This window comes from Cicer arietinum, chromosome 1 (genome assembly GCF_000331145.2).
Source record: "Cicer arietinum cultivar CDC Frontier isolate Library 1 chromosome 1, Cicar.CDCFrontier_v2.0, whole genome shotgun sequence".
NCBI classification, from domain to species: Eukaryota; Viridiplantae; Streptophyta; class Magnoliopsida; order Fabales; family Fabaceae; genus Cicer; species Cicer arietinum.
This window is the reverse complement of record NC_021160.2, coordinates 50,870,713-50,889,504: the sequence shown is the minus strand read 5'-3', so window position 1 is coordinate 50,889,504 and position 18,792 is coordinate 50,870,713. Positions and strand designations below refer to the sequence as shown.

Below are 18,792 nucleotides of genomic sequence, written 5' to 3'. Positions count from 1 at the left end.
TCATTAAGGAGCTCGGCCATTTTGACAAAATCGATTTGCCAATCGATTTGGCCATTACAGGAGCTCAGCCATTCTGACAAAATCGATTTGGAAATCGATTGGCTTTAATACAGGGGCTCAGTTATTCATTCAATCGATTTCCCAATCGATTGAATTAAGCCTAGAGTACAGTTTTCACGAAAAACCCTAAGGAAATCGATTGGCTTTAACACAGGGGCTCAGTTATTCATTCAATCGATTTCCCAATCGATTGATTTAAGCCCAGAGTTCAGTTTTCACTAAAACCCTTCTTCCAAATCGATTTCCTAATCGATTGGCTTAGTGGAAATTCTTATTTTGAGTTAGATGATCGATTGCTCAATTGGTTCATCAATGGATTGGCCAGTTGTTAACTGTTAATTTCGGTTGGTGACCCTTTACAACTATTGTGGAAATCTGGGCTTTGCCCTCAGATGAGAGTCAGGACAATCCTACCGGTTCGTACCCTGTGGATGGGAATGTAGACGGGAACGCCTGACTGGAGCCATGTTAGGAGGATCTTACGGGGCGCGTGGAGCTCACTCAGGGTGTATAGTTTTTTGGTAGAATGATCAGATTAGGTTGACATAGAGGGAACATATGTCTTTATTTTGGATTGCGTTTATTTTAAATTGGAAGACTGTACCTATACTAATATTGTCTGTTTGACATTTTTTTTATGATGGGGTCCATGTACCACTTTTTGAAGTGTAAATACTTTGGATTCGTATTTCAAAAACTATTCCGCTGCTTGTAAATTCTGTTGACTTATTTGTCGTTGTGTTACGACTTCAATATTTATTCAAAAGTATTTTACTTAATTATTCTTTGTTTTTATGAATTTGTTTTTAAAAAAAAATACACTCGCGCTGTTTAAAAATCGGGGTGTTACAGAATGTATCAAGTTAAAACTGATATTTATTGTGAGAAACGAAAACTATTAATAATAATTATTGGATTTAATTAATACATAAGATTAAATTACTAACTAAAGATCTTATGTGAACGTATCTCCACCCAATAACTACAAATAAAATCCTTGGATACCATATTAAAAAGTTTTTAATTCAAATTATTACAAAAATAGAAAGAAAAAAATTTAGAGATATTATAACATATAATATCCAAGAGTTATTGGACGAATATCCAATCACATAACATCTTTAGTCAATAATTTAATCTTATACATTAATTAAATCCAATGGTTATTGTTAATAGTTCTCATTTCCCATAATAATAACTATGAGTTCTTATCGGATATATATATTTAAATGAAATCAAACATATCAATTGATAGACTATATCTAAAAGATTTAGTTTTTATACTTATTGTAATTTTTTTTTTTATATATTATCATGAATTATAATCACAAAATCTTTAAGAATGTTTGATTTTATTTATTTACTTATTTATTATTATTTCAAAAGTCTCACATATAATTATTTATATTGTATTGATTGTATAGAACTTTTTACAATAATAACATATAAAAATCAAACTCTATCTTAACAAAAAATATATTAAATCACATCATAATATCATTACATTATTATATAATTATGGCTAAATTACATATGTGGTCCCTTAACTTAATTGCAGGTAACGTTTTAGTCCTTTATCTTTTTTTTTCTCCCGATTTAGTCCTTTATTCCTAAAAATATCAAATAAAGTATGAAAATATGAGTTTATTTGAAGATTTGCGTTACGAAATTGATGAAATTTGTATTATATTGAAGAATATAATTAATTTTATGAGTTTTGATTGAATTTTTTTTTGAATTTTTGTATAAAAAAGGATATAATTGTTGACATTTTAAAACATAAAATATCAAATTGTCACTTAAAATTAAAATAAAGGACCAAGTCGGGAAAAAAAAGATAAAAGACTAAAACTTTATTTGAAATTAAGTTAAGGGACCACAAATGTAATTTAGCCTATAATTATATAAGATTCTAAAATATTTTTTCATTGCAATAATAATATTAGATCCAATATATATATATATATATATATATATTTATAAATATATTTATAGTAAGATATGATTGAATAAAGATGTAATTTTTTTATAAATACTAAATTAATAAAAGCCCTATTACTATTTACTTTTTTATCAAACCATATTAGTATTATTATTTTTTTATTTCTTTATATGATTGAATAAAACACCATAATTATAATTTTGATTGTTGATACAGTCCCAAACTGACCCTTAATCGCTCTTTCCTCTGTAAGATTCGCGTTTCCATCCATGCACTGATTAATCATTCAGCTTTTTCTTCAACCTCTCTCCATTACAACTTTTTGTTTCGGTACGTTCTCTCTCTCTCTCTCTCAGGGTTTCTTCCCCACTCTGCGAATTCTGCATTACTTCGAGATGACGCCTCTCTAATTTATTCAATTAGTGATTTAGGGTTGCAATTGCATTCTCTCCAAATTCTCTGCGCGCATTCGCTGTTTTTCCAAACCTATAGAATTTCTGGGAATTAAGCAATATAATAGATATCAATATTTTAATATAATGTGAATGACATTGCTATCCTTGCATTCATAATGTTCCAAATTTTGCTTTTAACTGTTTATTTACTTTCAATCTGTGTGAATGAAGGATTCATGTATCTATTTAGGTTGGAATTATTTTTCTTATGGAAATTGATATATCCCTTATAACTACAATTTTTCTTTTAGTGGTGACAAATAGTGTTGCAATTGCTATTGTTGTTAGTTTTTTGCTTGTAACGGCACCACATTGAACAGTGATAAATGTTTTGATTTCAATTTCAATTTATTGTACATATTAATTCTTAGTTTGCATCATGGTGTACACTTAATTTTGATGATGTTTTCCACCTGCCAAATGATATCTCTGCATTATATGTTGGTTTATGTGTCTTTATATTGATCAATGTATTATTCTGTATGTCTCAATAGTTATAATATTCTGCTAAACAAATGGTAAATAGTACCCGTTCTAGTCAAAAGGCTAAGGATGAAGAAATTAATAATGGGAGGGTGACCCGGAGTAGCGAGAAAGCAAAAATCAACGCACATCTGCATGTATCGGATGCAGCTGGTATTAGAAAGTCTCTGAGAGAAACACTGACGACAAAGATAATTGCAAGCTCTTCAAGTACTCGGAAGTCCGGGCGAGTAGAGAAGAGACCACTACCAACTCCTGAAGCTAGAAGGAAATCTGAAAGGGTTGAGAAAAAGAAGACGCCAAGTCCTTTGACGAGATCTGGAAGAACTAGAAATCATTCTTCTTCCAGTCTTTCCGATTCTAAAAGCTCAGGGTCATCAGGTTCAAGTTCAAGTTCAAGGCAGAAGCTAAAGAAAGAGAAGAGTGTGAAACAGTTGATATTTGAAGCCAACGAAGTGAACGTAAATGAAGAACACAATATGGGAACTTCTGATGTTAAAATAAAGAGAATGGACGCTCGCATGTATCGGTCTCTCTTTAAACAACGAAAGAAAGGTACTTTAGTGTTTTGCACAGTGTCATTCTTTTTTGCCAACTTTGTTGTTCTTCACTTAGGTATGGGTTTTGTTAATTATCCAAATTTAATAAGAAGCAATGTCTATTAGATGGTTAATGTTAAGTACGTTATCATGTTATTGTAAAAAAAATAGTTAAATGTAGCTAGCAGCAGTAGTAGGTCTTTCTCCAAATCTCTGGTTGGTTTCTTTTCTTTTTGTTTACGTATCAAACTTATTATAAATGGAAGTTTTTCCGTGTTAGGTATGCTAGTTATTGTTAGGTATTAAGCAACTTATCCTTTGTTTGATTGCTCGAGTTTCAGATTGCCTTGGGATATTGGATAGGATTAGTAAACCAAATCAGGAAGGTGACAGTAGTAGTGGCGCCAAGATTGACGAATTATCTAAAGAGAGTTGTTCAGATTGTAAAGAAGTCTCAAAGAATGGTGCACTACCATCTGAAGATGCCAAAGCAAAAGAGACCAGAGTTGACTCTAGGTTGAGTGAGCCTATGACAAGTCTAGCAGAAAATAATGTGACTCCAGGTTTATTTATACCATCTAATGCCCCACCTCATGATAATAGTGTGGTACCAAAAAGGGTACGGCCTGATTGCTGCCGAGAGGATCCATTATCAATGTTAGTGTCAGGAAATTCTATACTAGATGATGCGGATTTTGTTAGTAACAATGTTGGGTTTGATGGGGGCGAAAAATTGGCACCTTCGAAGATAAAGGAAATCACAGTAGACATGGATTCAAATGATTCTTCCACATTATCTAAAGGTGACAACTGCAATTTAGTTCATGTGGCTATCCCTTCAAGGTTAGGTGGAAATATTTTGGGGAACGGCGACTCATGTTCCAGACGAATAAGGTACTTGTTATCTAATGATAGTAAACAATACCAATTATAGTGAAATAGGAGTTTTGATCCATTCACTATTCACATATTTCAGTGAATTTTGTTGTTTTTATTTTGTTTATGTTTGAATTTATGGTTCCTCTACCCTGTTGCTTTTATGGTGAGTTCTGTTAATTGATCACTTGAACTAACAAAGCTAGTGGTAATGTTTTCAGATAAAATCTTCTCTATTGAAATGACACTATATGTCAATGTGCTTAGTCCTCTCGAGAAATACGAGAGGCAACGTGTAGTGCAAATTGATTATCAGAAATGAATGTCATTTGTGTTGCCTCACAAAGTCTAAGCTCCCAAAGTAACTTTTTAGTCATTTCAACTCTCAAGTAGCCTAAGTAAAAACAATGGGAATAATCACTTTGTTGGTTTATCCAAGATATGTTTTTGGGTTTGATTATGTAAGGTGTTATATTTTCTTTTCCAAATAGTATATTTGTAACAAGCTTAAAGTTTAGTAATCTTTAGCTGGAAGAGGAGTGTTAGAATTTAAGAAAATATCTTATAATATCTTTGATATTATATCAGGGAAACGTAGTTTATCTTTGACGATTAGTTTCTAATATTAGAGTATCTTAGATTATCTCTTAGGATTAGTGTCTAATTTTAGAGTATCATAGACATAGATTATCTCTCAGGGTTAGTCTTGATGTCACTTGGTTATTGTTATGATTTGGTTCTTGATTTCCTTATATATTTTGGATCATGAGTCTATGTATCTCTATAAATAGGCGTTAGCGTTTAGTCTTTTGTATAATGCTATTATCAAGTTATTATCGATATTTTCAAGCTCCTATTATTTCTCTCCTCCATTTATCTAAAATCAATAACTTCAGCAATCATCAATAAATGTAACTGTATTTGTACCTTAAAGTTGACTGAGAATGATTAGGTTTTCATATATTACAATGAACCTAAGCAATAGAAGACTTAGCTTGACTATGGATTCAATTAGGCAATGAATTACAAGAATGTTGTCCAAGTTGACACGACTCACGAAGCAAATTGGATAATTTTGACAAGTGTTAGCCAATTTTTGTAACTTTTCAAGGCTAGGATTACCCTCTTGAGCTTGTATCGAAATGGGAGAATCTGTGGCAATGCAACTACAAGGTTGGTCGGGAGAATGAAAAAGGCCATTAGACTCACATTTCATGCCAGTCTTCTTACATGAACTTCAACCATCTAGAAAATTAGAATCTTCAGGGAAACATATGACGTTGGCAAGAGAGTGAGTTAAGTTTATAAAGCGACTTAAACTAGGAACAGGAGATATATAGTACAAAATCTACAAAAAATGTGGGAAGAGGGTGGGTAGTACATACCCCTTAGGACAGTGTTTTGGAACCATTTGCTAAGGTAACTGTGTGTAAATTATGTAGGTGGATAGTTTAGACAATAAGAATTTATTACATCAGATGTGATCTGTGACACCAAAATCAAGAACCCAAGGAGCAATTGTAGTTGATTGAGAGAGGTAAGCATATGAATTACCATTGTGTACAACAACAGAAGTGGAACATTAGGACAGACGCTTCCGAAACCAATTCAAAAATCAGAATAAGCGCTCTCTGAGGCAGTGAGACCTCAGGGCCAACATTTCTCATACCATTCACGAGAAGTTGGGGAACCTGGGTTCTTAGGCACCATATTTTAGCATAGATAGAAATGTGCACCAAAGAATGGAATGATGTCTCTCAAAGTAAAAAAGCACCAAACAAGGGCAGATACGAGTGGAGAGAGTGGTAACCTGAGCCATAGAGGAAACAATCTGAGATGTTGGCTGACACTTCATCATGTAAGTTGTAGAGGCAAATGATATGCGACGACGAGTCGACGACTAAAAAGTGCTAAGCAGAACATATCAGGGACAAGGATTTGTCGATGTATCGGAAAGGAAGCTTTGGCGAGAAAGGAGGGCTGCTGCACTACCACACACGATTAAATGAGTGCACATGAGAGAGAACCCCAACAAACCAATGTTGTGCATGTGAGCGGGTGAGGAGTGCCTTTGGAATTGAAACTCTGGGTACTTGTAGATCTGTGTGTTCCGATTTTGCCAGTAGTGTTTTTGCTGGAAAACTTCTAGTGATTGCATATGGTGACTATAGAGTGTGGAAAACAAGCTAGAAAAGTGAAAAACTGTGGTAGAAAGCAAATTGGGGGAAGAACATAATTTTGGAAAAGAAGCGGCAAGGGGTTGTGGATCCATTGAGTAAGCACATATTAAGGTTGCATCTTGGTATGTTCTAGATACCATGTCAAGAAGGAAAAACGAAAAAACATACGAGGATATCCATCTGTCTTGGACAATGGAGCTATCTTTATATATACATCTATATATATGACCACCAATTGAAAATTAGCATCTTATAAATCATATCTATACACTTTTACATAAACTCAAATCATTTGCTACATTATCAAGATACATCAAGATTAATGTTTATGTGCTTTTATTAAACCACATTAATTTGACACATCTCAAAACATAGCAAATGATTTTACGTTGACAAAAATTTATAGATGATGTATGATAGTAATTTTCAAACCAACAATGATCTTTGTAATACAGGTATTCAGTAAAAAATTATTGAACGGTGTAACAGCACCAAAGTATTACACTGGTGTAGTTTTCGCCCATATATACCACAATAAACACAGATTAATATTACCCAATTACTATTTTTACATACAACATAAACATGTTCATACGTGAGCTAAATGTTTTGCTTGGAATTATACCATGTATCCTTTATCTGTTGGTCAGTTCCTGATGATTTATCAGCATTTTGCCGTATTAGGTATTTTTTCAGGTCTAAATGGTTGGTTCTTTACTTTGCAGGTTGGATTACAATTCTACAGTCAAGGAGTCGTGTGACCCACGTGCAACCGAGGTTGGTTGGATATCTTTTAGCCATATCATCCTTCCCTCTCTCAATTTACTTAAATTTTGTTAAAAAGTAGTGCTATGAATCTCAAACAAATTAATATGGGTACTCAACATTAATTATAGATTTTAGTTAATGATTAATCAACAGTGCTCTGGTGGCCACACAATAGAACATGTTCCCTTAAATCACAAGTAGCAGCAATGTGTATCCATTTGTTTATGCTTATTTCTGGTAAGTCCTCTTATTTCTTTGTACTCTGTCATCAGCATCAAGATGGAGATGACATCGAGGCTACTAAGCTGCAACAGGATTGTCTTGCGAGTGTTGCTAAAAATATATGTTTAATTTGCAAGGGTGAAGGACAATTATTGTGAGTATACCTCTTGCATTGGTTGGTCTGTTTATGCATGAATCAAGTACCATTCTTGTGTATTCATCATTTAGTTAATTTTTCTGCAATTATCCCTGTTTGCGAAATTTCTGTATTTGCTAACTGTTAGAAACTGGTACCAAATTGAGAATTTAATTGTAGAAACTGGTTTTTATTGATGGTAGAATAAGATTACAACAGAAACAAAATTACACATACTATAGAGCTATGTTTTTAATAGCGCCACAATCACGTGCAATCGCAGAATCGACCCCTGATGCGACGCCTTGTGGTTGCTATCCATGTTTAATAGTTGCGGTGTTTGTGGCCGCGAATTGCGGCTGAGTAGCTATTTCGCGGCTGCGTTTCTTTAGTAAATAGATTTTTCGGCCACCCGTTTTCTGGCCCTGATCTACCGTTTTCCGGCCACCACCCTCTCATGTGAAGAAGAAATAAGAAAGAAGATATAAAAAGAAATGAAGGATGAGGCCAAAGAGATGCAGGGGCACTGCAGACACAGTATGTGGCGGGGAGAGAAGTTCGAGAAGATGATGTTTCATTTTAGCGACATCTCAGTTTTTGGGTTTGAGTTTCATAAAATGGGCCTGGAATTAACCAAAATGGGCCAACTATATTTTTAATGTAAATAAATGTTTCTGACAGTACAAGTGTAAAAACCCAATAATGGGTTAAGCAATTGGACAGAAAAACGTTGCCACTTGGGCTCTCCTAAACTAATTGTAAAAAAAACACTTCAAAACTGAAATAAAAATATTTTATAAATATACTAACATGTCTAATGTATAAAAAACCTGACACAGAAAATAAATTTTTTTATATACATATATAGTATAAATTACTTAAAATAAATATTTCGATATAACTGTTTTTTATAGTATATTTTAATATTATTTATTTAATATATATGTATAGTATTAATTATTTAATAAACATATAAAACCACATTAGAATAGTGGCTTTCCGCTATACTGGCATCCCATTTTTTAGTTCCACTATCTGAGATTAACAACGTAGCTATAGAGAATGCAGAATTCACACATGCAGACTAGTTACAATGGCTTCCCTACCAAGAAATAGAGAGGCTTGTTGCTGGGCAATTCCTATCCAAGAAATTCAAGAGTCTTGGTCTCTCCATCCAAGAATTAGAGAGCTTGGTCTCTCCCTCCCATAACCACTCAATAACTTTCTCATTATCACTTTTCCCTTTCCTTTCTCTATATATTCCTAAAAATAAGCAACATAATTGGCAAATAATAAAAATATAACTGCCCCTAACTACCATTTATTTCTGCCCTCTCTAACACTAACTCACTACAGGGCATGGACTTAATAAGTTAATATTTGATATGTTGGATTTTTTTTGTTTGTGTCATGTGTCTACACTTTATATGTTGTGTTAAATGGATGCTCAAATTAGATAATATTGGGATGAGATATAATTAATCACGCATTTTCATTTGTGTTGTGTTTGTAACTTATAGAGTTCTAAGTCTATGTTTGGTTTGGTGGTTGGACTCATAATATAAGGCTCATCCAAACAAAAAAGATTTGCAGTTTATAATTTTGTAAGGTGCTCCTTTATTTTTAGAAGATAACTGTCTGTATTCTTATAAATAGAAATGTAATCTAACAATTGTTTCATCCTCAACCACTCGTCATATGCATGCATGCATTCATACATACATAGTGTTGTACCACTCCAAGGCATGTGGAGACACTTGTTTTAGCAGGTGCTCCAGCCTTTTGTTGAGCTGTAATTGCGTCTTAATGATACTTTGGACTGCTTATTGCAGGTCTTGTGGTGGAAAAGGATGCAATGGATACTATCATCTTTCTTGTCTTGAACCTCCCCTGCTCAATGCTCCGCTTGGAGTTTGGCATTGCCATACTTGTGTGAGGAAGAAGATTGAATTCGGTGTACATTCGGTGTCAGAGGGAGTAGAATCCGTTTGGGATATCAAAGAAGCTTCATTTTCAAATCTTGATGGTACAGTTAAAATTTATCACTATTTGAACTACTCATATGGATGGTTTCTGTGGAAATTAAGAAATGAGATGATTCTTTACAAAGATAAGAAATGTTAACTGCAATTTAATAGGAGTAACTAAGCTATCTCTATTTCTTAAGATGCATTGAACCTATTCTACTTGCTGTACTAAGAATCAAAACTAGTTGGAAAGTGAGACATTAATGTGGTTCTATTTCCAACACTCCCTCTCAACCTTGTGAACAGGTATCTTCCATTCTCATTTAGTATACCATTCTTTGGTGAGAATATCTGGAAGTTTCCCTTTTGAGGATACATTCAGTGTACAATTCAAATTGCAGTCGAGTTTTTCTGTATACAAGGCCTGTACTTCTCAATGTGTTTTGTTCAATCTTGCTGAATAGTATTGTGTGCTATGCTGCCTGATTGTTGACTTATTGTCACAGTAAAGTGAAACTCCATCCCTATTATTCTTCAGTTCTTATACACTGTGTTTGGCTGTGAAGAGAAATAGAGAAGAGAGAAATAGGTGAGAGAGGGTGTAAGAAGAGAGAAATAGATGAAAAATTGAGTAGATTTGATATATTGTTTGATATAAGAAAAAGAGAATAGAAATAGGAAAGAGAGAACCCTAATGATTTAATGAATTGGCAAAAAAAACCCTACTAAAAAATGTCTCATCTTTATAAAATACAAACAATATAATTTGTCAAAAAAATTTTAGTTAATTATTTAATTTTTTTGTTACAATAATTTTTTATATATTCTATTACAATTACTTAATTAAAGAGAAGGTGATGTTCTAAAAAAATTATTAAATTAAAGAAAAGGTGGGGCATTGCTTCGTAGTTATTCTTCTTTCAAAAAAATGCTTGTGATTTTCAAGCCTTTGTTTTCTATTTAAAATTCCCTCAATAAAAAATGTCCATGACTTCAAGCCAAAAAAACACAAGATTTAAAATGGGTTTGCTGCAAATCCACATGAAACAAAAATAAAAATTGAAGCTTTGTACGAGCTAAAATGCATTGGCGGTGTAGCCACTTAAATGCTATGAAGAGTGACAATGATAAGGGTAGTACAGGAAACAATTAAAAAAAGTGTATTTCTTCGCACTTCAGCAGAGAAACGAAAAAGCAATGGGACCCACAAAAAACTAATCTCTCTCTCCAACTTCTCTGCAAACCAAACGATAGAAGTTTGACATCTCTCTCCAACTTCTCTCTCACCAACTTCTCTCTTTCTCATTTCACCTAAAATAAACACAGTGATAGAGTAGTTTTGAGCCAATGTTGTTCACAAAGACCATATGCTGTAGCTTGAACTTTTAGTTTTAGCACAAGAAGGAGCCACCACATTCTATATTTTACTCCTCCAAGGCACTAAACTTCCTCCAAGAAAGTAAATACCTAGTAATGGAACTCCTGTCAGTTCATTAACCCTATATAGTCAGCATTAGTATTATCCTTAGAATTGCAGTTACTTTCCTAGAACAATTTGTTTTCCTGGATTTCTCTTGTAACTTTGTAAGGTTCTATTTCCAACAGTTTCCTTATCGTTTTTAATCAACTAGAAGTTTATGTGTATTTCCCTTGCATACTTCCAAGTTGCAATATATGGTTCATACCTTGGTATTTGACATTAATTGTTTGTTAAACGGTAATTTTTTCAGGAATTTCATCTCAAAAGGAATTTCTTGTGAAATATAAAGGTCTTGCTCATGTTCACAATCGTTGGGTGCCAGAAAATCAGTTACTTCTTGAAGCCCCTTTGCTGCTTATGAAATTTATTCAGAATGATCAGGTTTTTAATTCTTAGTCTTTGATTTTGCATATCATGTTAGGTAATCCAAAGCTTTAATGTTATGCTAGAGTAAGTGTATAGTATTGAGAGTTTCATTACTTCAGAACCCAAGGTTGAGGCCAGAATGGAGTTTACCACATCGCCTGCTGCAGAAGAGAGCATTTTTCTTTGGCAAACAGCATGATGATCAAAGTAATAACTATGCAGTTGATGATCGTGACTGTTGCTATGAATGGCTTGTGAAATGGCGTGGTCTTGGTTATGAGCATGCTACATGGGAGTCAGACAATGCTTCTTTTCTTTATTCACCTGAAGGCCAGAGCTTAATCAGCAGCTATGAAAGGCGTTTCCAAAGAGCAAAGAGAATTGATTTGCATTCCAAATTAGATAAGGTGTGTCCGACATATGATAATGAAATAACTGGCAAAATTTGAAATGAATCATGGATGGGATAATATTCACCATTAAATGCCAATGATAGCATAAAAAGCGTCCTCTAAATAATTCATGATACAATTATTAAATAGTGACGAATATCAGTATTCAGATCCAAATATCTCATCAAGTATTGAAAAGTTAGAAGTGTAAACTCTAAAATAGTTCAACATTCAAGTCATACAGTCAATTAGAACAATTCTAAAAACACAAACCACTTTTTTGTAATATATAATCATCCATTCCTAGATATTAAGGTAGAGGACCATAGCCATAACACTAAAGGATGAGAAGAATAGACTCGTGGTTGGAAGGAATTAAAAAATAGGGGGCATTATAAGGTGGGTTGTCCTGATTCTTTAAGAGGCATCTTTTTGGCACTTCCATATTTTATTAAGATTCTGGTCGGAAGGAATGAAAAGATAGGCTTAATAATAAGCCGGGTTGTCTGTATTCTGAATAAAAAGACATGTTTTTGTCACTTCCATATTTTTTTATTAAAAACTGACAACGATGTCGAAATAGAGTTTGTTAAAATTGTGGATTCTAAATCCAATGAATTTAATTTTGGTGCTTTAAAAAATTTACCTACTGATTCTACATTGATTAAATTTTTGTGCATTCTTAATGAATCAATAGACAGGAAAGCTGAAATAAATTAAAATGGCCTAAACATGAATAAGTTTATATTTTGAGCACAAGCAATCAGGCTATGCTCTTCTAGTATATTTGAACATAATATGAAATGCTATCCTGGATTCGTTCTCCGTGATATGTTTCACCTGTTTAAATTGAAGCCAAGTTTCCTGATAATCTTAGTTTAGTAAATTATCCTCCAACCTGATCGGTCTTTTTGACTTTATTTCAATCATCTGCAGAAACTAGACAGGGGAAATTCTATTAATAAGTTACTACAGATGCCTGGTGGAGTTTCTGCTGGATTTGGTAACCATAATTTGGATGCAGTTAACAAACTACGCGAGTATTGGCACAAGGGTCAGACTGCTATTGTAATTGACGATCATGTGAGCATGACTAACTATGTTTTTCACTTATGCCTTTCAAATTTCAATAGATTCATTTTGGTTTTATTAATTCTGATTTGTTATTTGGTTATCAATCTTTGTATCAATGTATAAAAACCAAAATGCTGGTGCTGGTTGTTGGGTGGAAATATTATGCCCAAGCAAAAGGAGTAACCGACAAATGACTTGGCTTTAGTTTTTACGAAAATGTCACTGCATTTTATTATGATTTTAATTAATGGTTAGCTATCTTCTTATATGTTGGTTTGCCTAGGTTTTATTTCATCAATTATAAATAATGACATCACATCTAAATTATTTCTGTTTATTTTGTTTAACTTTGTCTGTTAACACTGATTTGACTATATTAAGATTGTGCTATGTTAATATTTCACGATCCACATTAGATAACCATTTGATATTCTTTATGCCGGAAGTTGTGTAATTAGGTATTCCTCTAACTAAGTCTTCCTAATGAGTTTCAGGACCGGATTTTGAAAGTGGTTGCTTTTATCTTATCTTTGCACTCTGATACTTATCGACCTTTCCTTATCATCTCAACTGCTGCTTCTCTCCATTCATGGGAAGATGTGTTTTACCAGTCGGACCCATCTATAGATGTTGTCATTTACAATGGAAACAAAGAGATACGCAACAATATTAGGAGACTTGAATTTTATGGTGAAGAACAGTGTTTACTCTTTCAAGTGCTCATAGTTGTTCCAGAGATTGTCATTGAGGTATATTCAAGTATCCGTTTACTATATTGATGGTGTCCATCAATGTTATATTTGGTTTGAGATTGGCCCTCTGGAAGCAATGGGCAGTTGGATTTGTAGTCTCGTTGGCTGATCTGGATTTATGTTTAGTTTTTGTGTTGTATTTGTTTTATCTTTTCAAATAATTATTTGATGCTTGTCAATGTACTTAATGTCATTCCTCAGGATATAGATTTTTTGGAAGGCATAGAATGGGAAGCAATCGTTGCAGATGACTGCCAATCCCCTGCAATCTCGCCCTACTTCAAACAAATTAGGATGTTAAGCACACATTTAAGGATTCTTCTTTTCCGTGGTCAAAGGAAGGTTTGTTTCTTTTGATGCATTAGCACTGGTTTGAGCTTGTCCCTAAACTCAAATTTGTTTTGTTGCCCATGTAATCCTCCAATTGACTTTTCAGGATAGCATTGTGGAAGACATAAATTTTCTGGCTCTTCTTGATGGCCATAGTGATAATGAAACAGATGGTTTAATATCTAATTCCAATAATAGGGCTGTTCAACTGAAGGAGAAATTGTCAAGTCATATTGCATACAGATGCAAGTCTGACTCCTTTAGGTTTGTTGAATATTGGGTTCCTGTACAAATATCTAATGTGCAGCTTGAGCAGTATTGTGCTACTTTGCTTTCAAATGCTTCAATTCTTTGCTCGTCACCTAAGGTTGATAGTGTTGGGGCCATTCGCAATGTCCTCATTTCGATCCGTAAGGTTAGGCTGTACTTTTTGAATATGTTGCTTTGCTTGCATACGATCAAAGATCATATGATTTGGTTTGGATTCTAGCTGTTTTTTTTCTTTCTTTTTTCCCGAATATATGGCTAGCACAATATTGATTCATTTTCCATTATTATTAGACTAGATGGTTATTAATAACCGACCAAAATTCATTCTTTCAGTTTTTATTTTTTATTTATAATTTCAAATACGTCACAACTGTTTTAATCAATCTGATACATGCATGATTCACCATTGGAAAAAATCCAACTTCGCCTAGTGATATATGGCCTAAATCCTCACCTTTTGGTGTTGGGTTAGACTGAAAATCTAAAATAGAGCTTATCTTAGATTAATTGTTGGGCCACCGAAATTGTTCATACACCAGATCGAAGAGCTCTGGGTATGGGGTTGTATGGAGAAAAGTGCAAGTCTCACTTCGCTTGGTGATATGACCTAAATAGAGCTTATAAAGCATGGACAGTCCTCACAATATAAACCGATTAAATTGAATCTATATTAATTATTACTCCCTCCGTCCCTAATTATAAGCACCATTTGTAAAAATAATTTGTCCCTAAATATAAGCCATTTTCAAATTACTAGATACATTTATTATTGTTTTCTAAACATACCCTTTATTAATACTGCTAATTTATCTTGTAAAATAAAAAATCAAAGTTGGACACATTTATATAAAAGGGTATATTAGGAACATCTACGCATAAAATCAATGCATTAAATGCATTACCTTCTTTTCTTAATATATATGTGAAAAAACCAATGAGTGCTTTTAAAAAGGGACAGAGGCAGTAAAATCTTGTGGTGTATATGTTCTGAAGTTGATTTAACTCGCCTAACTAAAAACTAGAACCAATTTGGTAAATAACCATGTTTTTTTTAATAGTTGATATTGTGGTCCTTTACTTTTTCAATTTAACTCAACAGCTGTCAAGTGGCTATAAATTTTCTTAATGGTTTCATTTTCTGGTTATGGTCTCTTGACAGTGTTGTAATCATCCCTATGTTATCGATCTGTCCGTGCAAGGTTTACTAACCAAGGGCCTTGTTAAAGAAGCTGAGATTCTGGATGTTGGAATAAAAGCAAGTGGCAAACTGCAACTACTTGATTCAATGCTCACAGAGTTGAAAAACAAAGATTTAAGAGCACTCGTTCTTTTCCAGGTATGCATACTGCAGACTATCTTTCTATACATCGCCTATAAGTTTCTTTGCATACACCCCAAAAACTATGTGTTTGTTAAATAGGGATAATTAGGAGTTTGTTAGTGGTGGTGTTCCTAGGTTGTTGGTAGTTGTATATGTGTAACTGTTTTGGTGTTTGTTATTAGTTAGTTACTCCGGATCTAATCCCTATCCTAATGTATTGGAAGTCTTTAAATAGAAGTTTCTACCCTTTCAGAAATCATCTTTTGCAAAATTAGAAATTGAGTGGTGTAAACTATTGTAGGAGTGTATTCGCTCTTGTGTATCATTTTCTTTGGAGAGATTATCTCCTATTATTTCTTATCCTTTTTCTAAATATTAGTTTTCTTCTTTTAAATAATTGGAATCCAATTCTTGGGTTTCTAACAATATGAGAGATTATAGGCACAAGAAAAATAAAGATTAAGTTTTTATATTGAGCCTAGCTCGTCTCTACAAAACCGACTTACAAAGCAAGGGATGCCACTCTTTATAAGAAATATGTATTGCATTAGTATTGTGTCACTTGAATCTTTCAACAATTTGAAGAACATACACGAAACAAATCTTAGCCACTGATCAGTTAATAGATTTTCTTTCATGAATCAGTTAGTTTAAAAAGATATATGTATTGAATTAGTAATGTATATATAATCTTGAAATGTCCTAGATAGAAGAAATTTGAAGAAAATTATAACACATTAATTATAATTTATTGTATAAATCATATGCGGGACAAACATTTGTAAATTTAGATAACGTTTTATACTAAATAATGTTGATTTTTTATACTCGGTATATATGTATGGATATTTTTTCCCCAGATTCCAAATATTATATCGACAATGAATGAAAGCCTTCCAAAAAGATACAAACATGCGTAACCATGCAAACACTTAGGTATTTTGCTCGTTTTCTAGGAAAACAACAACAATAGACAAATGCCACACAGTGAGGGTCTTGTAGTGGCCTAGGAGCATCTCCAATGGAGCTCCTCTCAATTGGGTACCTAAGTAGGTCCTGCGATGAAGTATTACTTTATTTTACCTTTTCAACTTCAGTGCCTAGTAGAAACCCAATCCCTTCAACCTAGCACCTCCAATAAATTTACTAAATGAAACAAATTTTTGTACTTTTTCTCATCTCTTTATCTTTTTCTTGTTTTGTCCAACGACCATTTAAAAAAATCTAAGATATTTTCGTATTGTCTATAGTCATTATTTTCTTAGCAAATCAAATGCAGAGGCATGAGGGTTTCTTTTTCTAACTTTTTCATTGTACTGGTGTATGTATATCGATGACTACCTAGGGAGTGTTATCCTCTTTCTTTTATGTTATATTTTCTTCATCATCCAATTTAGGGAAACTAGGTCATTGAGTTATAAGAAATTGTTATTGAATTTGCAGTCTATTGGAGGTTCTGGAAAGGATTCAATAGGAGATATATTGGATGACTTCCTGCGACAAAGATTTGAATCAGATTCATATGAAAGAATTGATAAAAGTCTTTCGGCTTCCAAGAAGCAAGCCGCCATGAAGAAGTTTAACGACAAGAATAATAAGCGGTTTGTCTTTTTGTTGGAAACATCTGCTTGCCTTTCAAGCATCAAATTGTCATCAATTGATACTATTATTATATTTGATAGTGATTGGAACCCAATGAATGATATAAAATCCCTTCAGAAGATAACACTTGATTCACAGTCTGAGTTCATAAAAGTGTTCCGTTTTTATTCGACATTCACTGTTGAGGAAAAAGCCTTAATACTTGCTAAGCAAGATAAGGCAGTTGACATCAATGTAACTTATGCCAACCGGATTAATAGCCACATGCTCCTGATGTGGGGTGCATCACGCCTCTTTGATGAATTGAGGGGATTTCACGATGGTGCAACTTCTACACTATTGCTGGAAAAAACTGTCCTAGAGTTCTCAAGCATTATATCCGAGGCTGGTGAAGCTACTGATAGAAGCAACTGCTCAATTTTATTGAAAGTCCAGCAAAATGAGGGAGGATACTGTGCAAATTTTCCTTTGCTTGGTGAGCTGAAACTTGGGTCTCTGGATGAAGAGTCACCTCAAAATTTTTGGACTAAACTATTGGAGGGAAAACAGTTTCAATGGAAGTACTCATGTAGTACATCTCAGCGGAGCCGGAAAAGAATTCAGCCTTTTAATAGTTTGGCAGGTGGGCCCGACCTTGTGAGTGAAGGCATGGTGAAGAAGCGCAGGAAAGTGGGCAGCAATATTGTTGATCAGCCTTCATCAAATTCTGAGGGTGAAAAGTTATCCACTGGAATCAAGGCAGGTTAGTGGCTGGTTTGTTATTTCAACTATGTTATGACCTATTATTGTGAGATTATTTAGTTTTAGCTTATTTTGTGAAAAAAATCACATAAAAGTGTGTTTTGGCTTTTAAAAATAATCAGAAGTTGAAAAAGTAAGAAAATAGGAATCTGTTGTGACTTGTGAGTAACTTCTAAAAAGGCATCTGCAATAGATGAGAGTGTGTGTGAAAATAAAAATATGGAGCTCTCCCATCTCCTCACTTTTTACATAAGCAGCGACTACCAACAAAGTGATTCCTCTATTTTTTTTTCTCTCTATAACTCTTTTTCTGTATATGGAGATGGGATATTATTTTTCTGAAAGTTTTGTTTGACTGGGATCTCTGTTACCCTGATTTTCTGTTAATTTAGGCATCTTACAATAATTCATGGCTTTTGGTGCAGCTTTGGCTGCTTCTCACTAGCAAAAGATCTCTTTTCAAATATTCTCTAGTTAATATTTGATTTTTCTTTTTACAATAATATTTGATTTTGTTAAGTATATTGAGATTTTTTAATGAAAGGAATTTCACACATTGATCAAAATTCAACTTTCACCCTGATATATTTATAATAAAATTAACTTTTATTTTGAAATGTTACCACTTTTTTCGACAGCATATATTTAATAATATCCGCATTAAAATATGAAATATACCAACGAGTTTTCATTAAAACGATTGTATTCAAATATACTTATTCAAAGTATACTTAAAATGTAGTTCTCCTTAAAAAAATGTTGTCATTTATTGTAATTTTGTAGAACCTACTTAGCGGGATAAGGTTTGGTTGTTGTTGTATTGTAATTTTGTAGGG

General features: G+C 33.4%; 1 protein-coding gene across 1 annotated transcript in view; it reads left to right on the top strand.

The window, feature by feature from the left end:
- Nucleotides 1-2,189: 2,189 nt before the first annotated feature.
- The window catches only part of LOC101505705 (uncharacterized), a gene marked incomplete at its 3' end in the record, with an annotated part of 21,455 nt that continues 4,852 nt past the window's right edge, over nt 2,190-18,792 (top strand). The window contains exons 1-14 of the mRNA XM_004487029.4: nt 2,190-2,332; nt 2,952-3,495; nt 3,821-4,373; nt 7,261-7,312; nt 7,576-7,679; nt 9,494-9,687; nt 11,359-11,489; nt 11,594-11,881; nt 12,803-12,949; nt 13,435-13,689; nt 13,894-14,034; nt 14,129-14,437; nt 15,452-15,628; nt 17,057-17,957. Coding sequence (XP_004487086.3) covers nt 2,973-3,495; nt 3,821-4,373; nt 7,261-7,312; nt 7,576-7,679; nt 9,494-9,687; nt 11,359-11,489; nt 11,594-11,881; nt 12,803-12,949; nt 13,435-13,689; nt 13,894-14,034; nt 14,129-14,437; nt 15,452-15,628; nt 17,057-17,957 — 3,775 coding nt within the window. The remainder of the gene's footprint in view (nt 2,333-2,951; nt 3,496-3,820; nt 4,374-7,260; nt 7,313-7,575; nt 7,680-9,493; nt 9,688-11,358; nt 11,490-11,593; nt 11,882-12,802; nt 12,950-13,434; nt 13,690-13,893; nt 14,035-14,128; nt 14,438-15,451; nt 15,629-17,056; nt 17,958-18,792) is intronic.